This window comes from Cryptotermes secundus, unplaced genomic scaffold, assembly GCF_002891405.2.
Source record: "Cryptotermes secundus unplaced genomic scaffold, Csec_1.0 scaffold131, whole genome shotgun sequence".
NCBI lineage: Eukaryota > Metazoa > Arthropoda > Insecta > Blattodea > Kalotermitidae > Cryptotermes > Cryptotermes secundus.
The window spans coordinates 1,634,328-1,649,325 of NW_019742552.1; the positions used below are offsets into that span (position 1 = coordinate 1,634,328).

The 14,998-nt window shown below is 38.0% G+C and overlaps 1 protein-coding gene and 1 long non-coding RNA gene across 3 annotated transcripts in view; one reads left to right on the forward strand and one right to left on the reverse strand.

The window, feature by feature from the left end:
- Positions 1-10,154, forward strand: part of LOC111873292 (uncharacterized ENTR1 family protein) — a 56,062-nt gene extending 45,908 nt beyond the window's left edge. The window contains exons 6-8 of the mRNA XM_023867887.2: positions 1,378-1,533; positions 6,191-6,325; positions 8,792-10,154. Of these exons, the coding sequence (XP_023723655.1) occupies positions 1,378-1,533; positions 6,191-6,325; positions 8,792-8,947 (447 nt within the window). The 3' untranslated portion in view covers positions 8,948-10,154. The remainder of the gene's footprint in view (positions 1-1,377; positions 1,534-6,190; positions 6,326-8,791) is intronic.
- Positions 1,435-14,952, reverse strand: LOC117283002. 2 transcript variants are annotated; one of them, XR_004513984.1, is made up of 3 exons: positions 14,926-14,952; positions 4,954-5,380; positions 1,435-1,515 (listed from the first exon to the last, which is right to left on the reverse strand). It is a non-coding gene; the product is annotated as an uncharacterized LOC117283002 (long non-coding RNA). The 2 variants fall into 2 exon arrangements; XR_004513983.1 differs by lacking the exon at positions 14,926-14,952 and adding an exon at positions 10,155-12,776.
- Positions 14,953-14,998: the final 46 nt, after the last annotated feature.

The following is a 14,998-nucleotide window of genomic DNA, read 5'->3' on the forward strand; positions in this document are numbered from 1 at the left end:
TTGCTGTAGTTCTTGCATGAAAGTGTCCCTAGGTGACATGGTACTTTGGGGGGTTAAGATGCATATATTATAACATGACTACAAATTAAACTATGCTCTACAGTAATGGCACTTCCATGAGGGATAAGCATGGGTAACACTGCTATTGGTGGTTGAGAGAACTAATGTATCACAGGTGACCATATGCACACCACAGATTTGTTTTTGAATATCTTTATAAAACTGGTAAATCTTCTGTGAAATATGTTGGTTGGATGAAAAGTCCCATTGCTTGGATACCTGACAACAGGAAGTATACTGTCAGAACGTATTAATGATAAAGATACTATCAAAGATTTCAGGTTCTCATGGTGATGAATGTAAAGAATATGATATTCTGGTTCTGAGGCCAAGTAATTTTACAGATAAGTTCCTGAGAAACCTAGTGCCTCCCTATCTTGTTTTAGAAGAGTAAGCTGGTGTAGGAGAAGGATGTCCAGATATAAGGAAAAGGATAGGGTAGCTAATGATCCAATTTGAAACAGTTGCATTTTGGAACCTATCTACCAATCTACATGGCGTTACAACCCAAAGTACAGTAATTTTAATAAAAATACTGCATTGTATAATCATAAATCATGTTGTTGGAAACAACTAATTAACAGGAGGGACAACATTACATAGCAGAGAGGCATAAATTATTTTGTCCTTATATTTCATAAATGCATGCAGCATTGAAAAATATTATGAATAATTTCAGAGATCTTAATGAGATCTGTGTTTTATGTCATGGTATAATTTCTTTCTGTGGTGAGCATGTTTTATAAAATTTTAAAATATTCCATTAGCTAAAAATTAAGGCTTTCTGCTAACAAAATACATACATAGATGCACATTACACATGGGTGCTGGCAAAGAGGCAGGGAAGCTAGGGAACTTTCCTCCCTCTGGATTTTTGTACAAAATGAAAACTGATGAAAGGCAGGAAATGCATCAAATGTTAAATAAAATAAAAAATGCAAGTATTAAAAAAAAGTAGTTCCCTATCTTGGATACTCTAAACCTGTTGGTAAAAACAGTCCAAAATATACATTTAAAATGAAATTTTCTTGCTCCCTGCTGGGCAAAACCTGGTATTACATATGTTGGTCATCACATCCTCTTGATTCAGTCACTCTAAGAGTACTGCTTTAAAAGTATAAACTGCAGACCTTCTCATTATGTCATTTTCCCTGTTTCTTTGTTACTTCATATCTGTTAAGTTCAGATATTTTCAATATATTGTTTTCAAAAAATTATCATTTGAGAACTCTTTATTCTTACAACAGTGTTAAATAACTATAATCTTTCATTTTATACAGACTATTGCTTATTCTATGAATGCACTATGTTGTACAGAACAAGGGAAGACAGCGTCCTGGTGCTAAAGCCACTTTATATGGTCTTTCTTCCGTACGGCGAGAAGGAGATGTCACAGTTAACATGATGAGCTCACATACTACTGTTAGGACGAAATTTACAGTTGGACCCCTGATTCTGAAGGTAGAGAAAGAGGTTTGTATCAATCACGAAAAGAACAAATTTGTGTTGCTTAAACTTAACTCTCATCAGTCTAGTCCATCACACCAGTAAATTAAATTATGGAATAATTGTTAACACCATCCAGTGTGATTCAATTTATAGATATTTATTGCCTTTACATTTTTTGGTCAGCTGACAATCTTCAGAAGGCATAAGATCAGCAGTAGTTCCTGAACATGTTGATCTTATGCCTTCTGAAGATGGTCAGCTGACTGAAACACGTAAAGGCCATAAATATCCACAAATTTAATCACACTGGTCGGTGTTAACAATTATTCTGTGTTGGATGCATATATATTTAAAATTAATTATAAAATAAATAAATTGTATGATATTAAATTTCAGTCCAGGTCAACTCCATACAAAGAAATTACTGGAGTGCAAGAGCTAAGATAATTATTCACACAATCATCTACCTTCTATGATACCATATACCTAAATTTTACACCTTTAAGGGACTCCCCAAAGCACATGTAATATCGGGGAAACTGTAAAATCAAGGAAACACGAAGGTTACAACACAAAGAAAACTGTGGTCTTTTTTAAACCATAACTTTGGAAAATCATTTAAAATATACATGTTTCAATACTAAGAGTGTAAATGTAAATGAAAATATGGTTCTTGGTTTATTTTACATTGGTTTATCAACTGCTGCGTTAGTGTCACATAAGTAAGAGGAGATATTGGTTGTCACTGGTGAATAGAAAGGATGTGGAAGGAAGTAGTCATGGCCTATTTCAATGCACTACTTCAGCATTTGCCTGGAATGACTGGAAAATGTAATTCATACCTAGTTACACTATATCTTCAACTAGTCAGTCTTTTGTTTCTATTCTCCCTGAGCTCTCAGTCTGTATAATTCATTTTCAACTTTGTTGCACATTATAGTAATACTGTTCTGGGTATCAAAGTATGTGTATATACATTCTGGCTGCTTCCAGTCCCTTTGGTGCATCAGAGAATGTTTTATGTTCTGCAACTTCCTCTTCCTCTTCTGTTTCTTCTTCTGGCCTAGTCAAAAGTTGACCTAACACTTGGTCATCATTCTTGATTCCACAGACCTCGAGAGCACTGTCACATGTTGGGTAGTCCTCAGACTTCACTCCAAGAGGTCATGAAATATGCTAATCGTCCTCTTCAGCTTCAGTGAATTTCACTTGCTACTGACATGCTCAATCAAGATATCACACTTCAAAGAACAGTTCTTCATTGTAGTAGGTGTTATCAATCTCCAAGTTTCTGACCTTGGTCCATCCCTCTCTAAGAGTGATTTCACAATGGGCTATATAGCTTGAGGTGTGACTTCAGCATTACCTATCTTTGTTTCCCATCTTTCAAGTGCCATTTTGCGGGCCATTCACCGGATTGATTTTGTGACCCAATTGACTATCGTTTCACACACTGGATCCCTGGTTTCTTGCCACAATTTTTGTAGCCTCTGCTTATGTTTTAACAAACAATCTAGACCACGAAGATCGCTGTTTATGTCTGAAAGCGTAACTTTGCTTGATGACAATCTATATGCCGAAGCAATAGGGGCTGTAAAGTAGCGCACCGCTTTATCAGTTTCTAACACGATTTTATTTCAATTTTAGGTGATATTAATTCAGAGTCGAGGCTTTGAAACCGATCCCAATCTGTACATTTTTCAATAGGTTCAGAAAGATTCCTAATTTTAAAATGATCCAGTATGTGGAATATTACATTATTGGTAGGTGATCTGAATTCAGAATATCAGAGACCATGACATCTGACACTCTGATATTTTTGTGGATCACAATATCCAGCACATCACCATATCCCGAAGGGGAATAATGAGTGGGGCACTGTGGTGCTGAAATTTTGAATTCATTCATATCAAACAAATCCATCAGTTTCTCACCTGAGGTGTTTGAAATTCTGCTATTCCAAAATGGGTGTTTTGCATTAAAATCACCTGCCAAAATAGACTTACGTCTAAAGCTTAAGAGCCCAGTGATGTCAGCATCACTTCAGGCCCTGCCTGGAGATTTATAAACAGCTGCAAGCAGCACTTCACTATTACCAATTGGTATGCAGACCCCTGTCGCTTCTACTGAAACAAGGGGTGGTAGGTCTACATGGTTATGGGGAATGCCTTTTCTAACTGCAACGGCAGTTCCGCCTTTTCTGACCGGGTGGCGGTTGGTTCGATAAAAGTGATAATTTGGAATAAAGAACCTCTAATGTGGTTTCAGATGTGTCTCTGAAAATAGGACCACATCTACGTGTAGGTTTTTGCAGCTGTTTACTGAGTTCATAGCGCTGCCTCCCAATGCTGTTCGAAGAAATGTTATGACTTTGAGGGGCCTATGAACCCTAGTGGCCATTTTGTTTCATCAGATTTAGGGCAATTTTCATAATTGCCACTATTTTACCCTCCTCAGATACTGCATCATTGAACTCTGTAATAATTTGCTGTACTACAATCACTACTCTCAACATATTGTCGAGAGGTTGACTGTTTAGATGTGGAGCCTGTACTGACTGACCTGTTTCCTGCTGCAGTGCAGGGGCCGGTACATTTTGTTTTCCTGTTATGGGTGGACAAGCCACTGGAACATGGTTAGTCTGAGGTCTCTGCACTGCCTCAGAGTGCCGCCGCCAACAAGATATCTGGGGTGATTATAGTTTATGAGAACGCCCTCCCCGTGGCAGTTTTGGGTGTTCTATGTGCCTTCCTTTTTTACAGCTTTTTCTAGGCTTGTTTTCAACCGTGATAATTGGCAGGATGTAGTTTGCCCCCCTCCGCCAACCGACAGTTGTAGCATGGAGTGGAAGCAGAGTTTCCCTACTCTGGACAATCCTTGTGCAGTTGGCTGCCTCCACACCACAAACAACGGAGAGGTTGCTTACACTTAGCCCAGACTTGGCCAGACGTTTGGCAGTTATGACATTAAGTCCAGTCTGGGACCTATAGCCTCCACCTTGATAGCTATGTGGGAAAGGCTAGGCAGATTGAGGATTTTTTGTGACTTTGCCGGCCTGGGCAAGGTTATGAGGAACAAGTGGAAGTTTCCGGTCATTGCTTCTTCGATAGGTGACCGGCGGGTTTCATTTGTTTAACTGTTAACAATGTCAAAGCCCAGGTTTTCCAGTCCTTCTGAAATGTCCTTAGCGGGGGTATTGGGTGGGAGGTGTCATATTACTGCTTTAACAGACATCTGAGATTTGGGGAAAAAGGAATAGTATGTGAGGCTACTGCTGTTGAAATGGGATTTGACGGCTTCGAAATCAGCCACAACTTTCGTAACGACTCTGGTCCCGTTCCTTGTGCTACAGAACTTAAAGTCGCCCTTGATCACGTTCTTCAGTCGCTTCTGTAACAGAATCAGATTTTTCTTTCTACTTTAATATTATTTGAGGCGGCCTACCTGCTTTGCCAGGGACTGTCTCAAGTGTAGCAGCCTCTGCACCGGCGTTGTCGGTATCCATAGAAGTCCTTAGGGGGGCGAAAAAGTTGCAGATGGCAACCTCCTCAGAGGTGTGTGACTTTGGCGGCAGACACTGCTTTTTTTTAAGTCAGGGCAGTATCGTTGGTTTCGTGCCACTTGCACCACCAGACTTCTTTGAAACCATCCTCCTGAATGGTAGCAGACTTGAGTGACTCAGGCTGACCAGCTGGGCTGCTTGCCTTCAGCATGGCTTTTACCTCCTTCAAGGCGACTGTGTATGTGCCTACAGGACACTAAACAGGGTCCACATCTTTGTACTGCTGTCGCTGAGCGGCACGCTAACCAATGGGCATTGGAGCTGCTGTGGCAAGCGCAGATTGGGTAGCGCTTGCTTCACTGTGGGAGGCTTCGACAAATATAATGTAAATGTAAATTTAATATAGATTTGTTGCACATAACATCAAAGATTCACATCATCACCATGTTCTAATTGTTGACTTACAAACAACATTTAATGCAGAATTTGTAGGCATGTGATGATGTATCTCCATATCAAATGTCACATGCTTAACTTCAGCAGTTCATTAGTTATTCTTATCTAACCAAGCTTTAAATGCAGATTTCATATTCTCTCCATGTATTGCCTTATATTTTATGACAACAACAAAAAACCTTAACAGAATTTGTATATTCTTCAAATGCCTACTACCACACATAATTTCATTACGTGTATTATGTGGTGCTACCATTGCTCCCACCTCACAAATTCATGTGTCCATTGTGTTGGTATTACTGATTGCAGGAAATTAAAACATGTGAGTATGGAGTAACCTCCAACATTAGAGTATCCATATTAAATTTCATTATAAATCATCCAGCAGCTATTGGAGTTCAAACGTGCACACATACAGACACAACCACCCCTATATGCAGCATTCATTTCATGCACATCATGCAAAAAGCACAAATGATGATCAAATAAAAACAAGATTATAAGTGACTGAGGTTACCTCACATTCTTCATAGATTACCATGTTTGTCAATGATGAAAAACATTACATTAGTAGCACCTTTTAACATCTCTTCCCTACACATAATATCACACTGTATTGCATGATGCAGAAGTATCCTCAGCCATCCATCCCATAGCTAGTTGCTATACTAACTGAGCTAACCTGGCTCATAATCATTTGTGTCCCAATATTATCTTTCTCAGTTTGGTCGTGGTGCTAAGAAGGATATCAGAAGTGCAACAGCCACAACAACAGAGATGATAGGAAAGTTAAACCTGAGAGTGTTACATGGTGGAGCTGCCACTCTCCATTCAATCAGAGTGATGCAACCCAAACAGGTGAGTATCAAACATTAATATGGCTGCCACCATATGTATGTCCTCATACACAGGATGTAACACAAGAGCAGAATCATAGGATTTTGTACACAAATGTTCAGACTCTCGCGCTCTTAAAGTTTTGCATCAATGAACTCAGTATTCCATAATATTATGGAATACTGAGTCTTCTTGAATGCATTGTTTTACATCACAAATAATTTAATGCTGGTGTTTCTACACTTTAAAAGTTCATACCAAAAAGTCTAGTGCAAATGGAATCCAGAAAACCAATCCACAGTACCTGATTCACTTTTCTGATAATGTGCTCTCTTGTCAACTATGTGTGAATAAAGTAAAGTGTGGAGGTATCCCATCCTAGAAATAGTGTAGTTATGAAAGTGCCATTGCACTGATGTAAGGATCTACAAATTCATTCAACATTGCAGTGCACTATATACCTTACCCTGATATTAATATAAAAAAAATGTGCTTCTAGTAGTAGCTTTGCTCCATAGATGGCATACCAGATCATAACATTTGGGTTCTCTTAACATGTGACGAGGATAATCACTTACCTAATAATGGCTCTTATGCTGACTATTCCACTTGGATGAAAAATTTCTTCATCACTGAATAACATTTTACATATGTAAGGGTATCGTAAAATTCAATAAAAAATCCATCCCATCTGTTGTGATCATCATGTGGTTTTCTTGCAAACAAATACGTATGAAAGGATGAATTGTGTCGTTTCAAAATGCATACAACAGGTATAAGATGTACTGCACCTTCTGGCACAATATTTTATATTAATTTTTGTGGGCTAGCTTCATTATGATAAAATCAGGATCTGTATTTGACCACGAACTACTGCTTAATTGCTTGTCTGCCACACTTCAAAATTTATAAAAACATTCCAGTAACTTTGGAAAGATTTTATGCTGAGGCATGGGTTTCATCAATTATCCTTGCTAAGATTCATCATAATCATTCGTCTTAATTCCACTGCATATAAGATCATATTTTCAGTCTTTTTCCTATACTCTGTAACCTGTTCACACCAAGCTAAGTCTCATGATACCTTCAAAGAGAAAATTTGAAGTTACTTACACTCCTGGAATTTCTAAATTATACAGGAACATATTTAATGCTATTGGCGAGTTCACTACTCTGTGCTTCACCACAACTGATCCTTTGCCAGCCATGAAGCGCATGCGAATTTGACAATAAATCAGCATGCTTGGCGGCCGATAACGTTTGGACTGAAGGAAAATAACTTGTAGACCTCTACACAGTATTATTTTACATGGCAGCAGTGAGGTTCATGCATGTGGAGTTTGTTTATGATTTGTCAGCAGTAAGCAGTAGTTATCAGCGCCATGAGACATTTGTTACCAGTTAACAATTAGTCACCTGTGTGGCACGACATGTTTCGCTATATTTTAAAGCAACGTGTATTTCTCTAAGACACCTACATGACATATGGATCTGCTGGATCTGTATGCTGAGTCATCAGCAAAATTTGCATGCAATTTGCGGCCAGCAGTGCACCAGTAGTGATGAAGCGCAGAGCCGTGGAAACGTAAATTTTATTAAAAGAACATTCTATATATATAAACATATATACACTCTTGCAAAATCATTGAATAATGCAGAATATGAAAGAAATCAAGAAGGGGAATAAGGATAATGGCTCTAGCTCAAAGTACAAATGCTTTCACATATGGAAACACTGATTCAGTTTAGCCATCTACAGGGTCTACAGGTATTCTACACATTCAGTTTATTTAGTGGAACACACCAACTGCAATAGTCAAAATTAATTTTGTCATTCATCAGACATATAATTTACAGCCATACAGTCAGTATATTAAATTTATGTCAAAATCCAGTACAGTCAAACCAATACAACTGCAATTAAATTGATTTTTAAGAGGGTTAAAAAATTCTCAGTCAGAAAGTCACATGCATATCAATTTCTTATCCTAACCATCATTAGGTACCCTCATTTTTCATCAGCATAAATGAAAAACTGAAGAAGAAAATAATGACATCACTTCTGCAGCAACTGTTCCCCCTAATCTCCCTTTGATTCCAGCAGACTTTCATTTTATCTGGACATTAAATAGGAAACACGATTTTTTTTATTGCTAGTGGGGTGGGACTAAGTCCCTTGTACTGCGGTCACTTCTGGCCTGTTGTACCAGCCCCAGATGATAGGTGAGGGTGATTGTGGAGCAATTGGTAGAATGAAGATTGGCAGAGAAAACCGAAGTACTTGGAGAAAACCTTGCACCAGCGCCACTTTGTCCACCACAAATCCCACTTGATCAGACCTGGCATCGAACCCGGGCTGCCGCGATGGGAAGCCAGTGACTAACCGCTTTAGCTTTGGCGTGCCCTTCAAACCACAATATTTAGTCACATCATTCATTTGTAATCTACTAAATATGCAATTTTCTAATGTGAAATCTGTACTTCCAGGTTCGTGTGGAAAGTTCGGATGACCATGACAAAACTCGAGAGTATGTTTGGAAGCGTTCAAGCCATATTGCTCATGTTGTGTCACAGAAATTGACAAATGCCACTAAGTCTATGCTACAACCACCACCAATTCCGAATAGTAGCATTACAGCATGACTGGCCGGTCTCTTTTAAATCTTCAAGAACATACACTATATATCAAAACATCTTGATCCTGTTTAATACTCCTGCTCATCAATAATTTTAAATTTATATTTATGGTTAACTTATTTTGTTGCATGATTCTATAAATTATTATTACATTAAATTATAAATTATTTATTTAAATTATTATGTCATACTCAGTGTCGATTTTTTGTGTTTATTTATTAATGTCATTTATTATCTTTAAGCATTCTCATCAAATCTTAGTGCAGTTTCCTATGATATAATTTAATCCTCTTATATAGAAAGATGGACTCAAGACTGATTGTGACTGTAGGATATTGATTGTGTAACCATGTAATACACAAAGATTAAGAGATACCATTTTCCAAGTACATATTGATGGAATCTGTAGTATTTTAATTGTGATATTATTTGAGCCAATTTTGTCTTTCAGCCATGTTATGATATACATTTATTTCAAAATCGTTTACCCACAGCATATTCAATATACAAAACACAGTGTAATTGTCAATTACTAACTAACGGACTCCAGGGAGCCGAGTCCTTCTAGAGAAGCCACAAGTTGCTCAGCTACTCAGATTTTCCAATATTTTACAGCAGTGAATGGACCATTACTGTGTTCACAACAGCCTGCCACTGGTCTCTAGCCTAAGCCAGATTGGTCCAGGCCATACCATTCCATCTTATTTCTCCAAGATCAATTGATAACAACTATGATTTTAAATATTTATATTGTGAAAATATATATGTGGCATATGCAGATATGTACTTATACTAGAGGTCAGCTTAGAAAGTTAATGATCTGACAACACCAGTTAATTTTTTAGAGCTTGTGTTGTGTGCCTCTCAGGCTACAGCTAAAGTATCATCTACTTTCATATACTTCTTGTGGTTATTCTGCATACCACAGCTACTGAAGATATTTCAATCATATTTCTCTATAGAGTTTGGTTCACTGCTTTCATCCTAATGTCTGCGGATCTATCCAGCCTCAGTAGCCATTATTATCTCCCGATGTGAATATGTGAAAGATAAAGTTCTTAACCACCAAAAGGAAAGTATCACCATGAAAGAAGTTATACTTCATCTGCTATGGGAACAAGGGTGCATCATTTTTAGTGTGATATAGATTGTTACATCATCAATGGGATTCCCCCCCCCCTTGGCACTGCAGCCCCAGTGTGCCTAGGCCTACCTCCATGAACTTCTCCGTTCACTTCGGTCAATGGAAAATTACTGGGTTCTATTTTCAACATATTTCCAGTATGCATACAATGCTGGGATATTCAAGCATATGTACATAGGACACTTCTTCCATATGGTCTCCTATGCAAGGTGAGAGGTATGCTGGTTTGTAAAGTAGATAGACTCTTATCACTGATCTTGACACTGTTGAAAAATTTTGAACTAAATTGAATTGACTCTTGAAGTAAATATATGAAACTAATAATGAACTTTTCTGGGAACAAACAAAAATGCTTCATATTTTTTTTTCAGTTACTGACTCATGTCTACATGCATCATCCAATATGCTACATGCAGAATACATATTTAAAGTCAGAGATGAATCTACAGTTGCAGTTTGCTTATTAAGTTCAATATGTAATAGCCATAATAGCGACACATTATTTCTTAATTTTTATTATGTGAATGGTTAGTAGGAACAAGAATTGAACCCAGGACTCATATTTACTATCAAGTATGGTAGCAATTAATAAAACTGAGCAGGTTGTTGTAGTGGAACTGCTTTATATTTGTGTTTATTAGGTACTCAGTTCAAATCTCAGCTGAGTTACAAGCTATTCTGATTGAGTTGGTTTATGGATGACCTCACTCTCTCCATATAAATGCTGAGATGGTACTTCGAAATAGTTCAGTCATCTCCCAATGTAAGTGATAAAACAAATAAAAAACATGGCCTCTGCACATTAACAAACTGTTTAAAAAAATACCTAAAATAATAATATTGTGACACAATAGCAGAAAGCCAGAACAGTGGAACTAGAAGAGGTGGCCACTGCAAAGCACCGGGGAGGTAAATACATTTCCGCAGCAACAGCTGGTGATGCAAAAATAGAGGAACCATTGGAACTGGTGTTTTCTCTTTGGTCCATGCCAGAGCTATAAAGAGAGGACCAGTAGTAATCGAGTCAGAGTGGAGTAGTGTGTATGTATGTGTGCGCATAAATTGAAAATATTAATATAGGAATTCTATTTGTTATCTTATTCCAGAGATAGCCATTGCTTCTTAGAAGAAATGCAATATAACTTAGAATGGATTTATTTAGAAGCAAGTATAAAGTTTAGAGGTTGTTATTTTAAGTGGTGACAGGATTTATACAGACAGCCCTTACTATACCGTCTCTGAACTTCCGTGGCCAAGCAACTGAAGAAATACGTGTAATAAGTCCCTGCTCTTATGTGGTTTTCATGGCAATGAGTGCAAAACTGCTGGTTTTAGTTAAGTGGAAGATGATGATGTAGAATTACTGGATTCTCACTTCAAACCATTAAATAATGAGAATTTAACCAAATTAGATCAATGGACAACGGAAGAAACTAGAGATGATGGTGAGGATGATGATGAAATTCACAGAAGATTAAAACTGAATGGCTTACAAGAATTTTTTAGAAAGCTGATCAAATTGTTGATTATTTTAAAGCCAAAGATCTTATGATGGGAAGAAAATTTGAGCAAGGAATAAAGGATGTGCGTTCACCTTATCAGAAAATATTGTCACATGTAGGGGGGGTATGCATGGCGAAATGGTGGGTTCTAGTTCAGATGATTGGATTTATTAGCAGCTTGGTTACACACTCTCTCATAATTACACTTAAATACAGCACTATCGCTGATTTACATAAACTTCATAACCCACTGTTACAGGCACACTAGTCCTCTCATGGTAATGGATCTCAACACAGAAACTAGCGCTTCAGATCACTACAAATATTACACATAATTCAAGTCTTCCAATCACATGCTAAGTCTTCACATGACGAACTTCCTGTGGCTGTCACTGTCACTTAAAAACTCTCAAATACTCCCCTGTCTGTTCCATATGTACCTATATTTATATAGCTTCCGCACTAACCACGCAGAAAACAGCTATTGTTGGAACGTGTTTACCGAGCAATTGCATATCAATGGTCACAGCACAGACTCCATAGAAAGCCAGTTACATGATAGCTACCACATCCTAAGGTAAGAAATATGGTATGTTTGATTAAATTTTTTCATGATGAAATGTATAAATGGGCCTTTTACATATGCTTTTCCATACATATGAGTGTCATTTTTGGTGTCATAAACACATTTAAATTGCATTCCTTTTTTATTTCTTATGCATATAGCATATTTAACACATGTTTTCCACTGAGATTAGTGTCATTGTCCCAGTTAAACCTTAATTAACTCTTATGGTACTTTGATCCTCACTGTGATTGTCAGTGGTCATTTCTTAGTCCCCAGTACATGTTTGGGCTACAACAGCATTGCTATTTAAAAACAACTTAAGGCACTGCAGCAATTATTAATGATATGTCAGGAAAGAGTCCAATTGTAACTGATTGAACACATTATATTAATAAAGCAGTTCTATGTTCAGGAAGTAATGATGTTGAATATATCAGTGAAGTAGCATTTACCTGTCCTAATGGGCAAATGAAGAAAAGAGTGGACTCCACTCTATATAGGCTTTCTGCAAAAATATATTTTTCAATGGAATTTTAAGTCATATATAATAATATGGTGTATAGACCTATTACTAGGTAATGCATGCAACATACATGCACACAACAATAGAAGAATGGGGTTATGCAATCCGTTTTTAAGCAGTGGTTCAGTAAACACATTTACACGGCAATAGACACCAACACAACAATAGAAGAAAGATGTTTTCTATATAGTGCATGCTGAGATGTTATAAGCAAGACAGTATGAAGCAACAAGTTAGTTGCTGGTTAGAGTTGTCAGCAATTCAGTTGAGTGAAGTGATGTGAAGTAGCTGGTTGGTGAGTAAGAGAGTTCAGTTGTCAAAGTCAGCCTGTGAAGAGAAGACTAGGAGGTTGGGGTGAAATGGCTGCCAGCCTGGGACCCAGTTAGTTGAGTTGTCAATTGACAAGAGTTCTGCATGGGCAGCTGTGACAAGAGGACCTGAATGTAGGAAGCTGAAGAATCTCCATTGTGCTAAATCTGTTGCCAGGAAACAGCTAGTGGAGATTGTAATAGTAGACTGAGGACACTAGCTTGTGTGTGTCAGTAATCTATAAAGTGTAGTTCAGAGTGGTGAATATGAGCAGTCAATAAATCCAATATCCATTCCATACCCTGTCTATAGTCATACATCCCTAAATATGTGACAATACATTCCTGTTTATTTTCTAGTAGAGTTTACTACTGAGGTAACTAATGGCATAAGATATTCATTACATCAAAAAGAGCCACATTGTTTTGCTGCTGAAGACATCTGAAGTTAACAGGAAGCATATACAGACAAACTTTACTCAAATACATAATGTACATAATGTAACAGTTATGGATGTTAAATAAATCAATCAATCAAATACAACCTGCTGAATTTAGTGTTAAACTGAAAATATTAATGCACAAGTCCAGTGGTGCCCTGTCCCTAAGGACTGGAGGAACTTATTCCCATCTACAAACAATGCCTCTATATATGAAATGTAGCTTGATGAATTTATAATTTGTTTTCATTTTGTATGGCATAAAAAGGTTTTTTCAAGGAACTAGGATGGCATGGTCAGTATACCAATTGGCTATGGGCTGGACAGCTGAGGGATTGAAGTTTTCACTCCTAGTACTAGCCAGATTTTTCTCCTATCCATGTTGTCCAGACCACTTCTGGGGCCCACCCAGCCTCCTATCCAATGGGTACTGCAGGCTTTTTCCCCAGTGGTTACCTCATTAAGCACTATGACATGAAGGTGCGGGGGAGTTTATGTATGGATCCACATTTTCTTGACGTCAGCACTAGATCGAAGTGAGTAGTCAGCTTCATGCCCCTACTACTTTAACCCCTGGGAAAGAGCCCCCAGTACCCATTGGATAGGGGGCTGGGTGGGCCTCAGAGCTGGTCTGGACAACATGGAGAAAATTCTTGACCCTACCAGGATTCAAACTCCAACCCCTCAGTCATCCAGCACATAGCCAGTCACTATACTAACTACACTATCTGTAAACTGATAAAATTAGAATTCAAACTTGTTCCTTGACATCAAAACTGAACTTGTGTGCTCAGATATATTTCATGCATAACAGCTTATATATATACCATTTTTGTCAATGGACAATTATTGTAAAGTCCATACCCAAATAGCAAAGTCTACCTCCCGTACATTGGGTAACCAGAGCTCTTTCTCTCTGTGTAAAGCACTGAGGTATGACCTGCATGTGTGCTGACCACATATCTCCATCTAGTGCCAAAGATAAAATGTGTGGCTCAATGCATTTATTTTGTAAGTAATTTCACAGCACTGTCAGCATCTCGATTACATAGTGCCAAGTGGTAGGATGATAGATGAAGGATGAATTGGAAAGGCTGTGGAAGGAAAAGGCGGTGATGACTTATTCGAGGTAGTCAAGTAATGAGAAAAACCAGGAGTAATCTGTCAGGATATCTGGTGTCCTGGCTGAGATTCGAACTGAGAACCTCCTGAATATGAGTCAAGAGCGTTACCGCTATGCCAACCTGCCTGATAAGATGATTGGAGCATCACCTTCGCTTACCCATCGGCCCTCGTTAGTTAATGAAGGTTTAAATTTAATAGGATTTCTTCTTCAGGCTGTGACGCCGTGAGAAACCCATAAGAAACCCAAAAGTTAGTAGGTACTCTTAGCATTTATTCGCTACTGTCATGCCCAGTCATGCCTCTCATGCATAATTAGGATAAAAAGTATATTTTTTTTTTTCTTGGCACTACAGCCTTAGTAGGCCTAGGCCTACCTCCATGAACTTCTCCGTCCACTTCGGTTTTCCTCGATCTTACACATTGGGTAGTTCGGTAGGACTCCTTGGG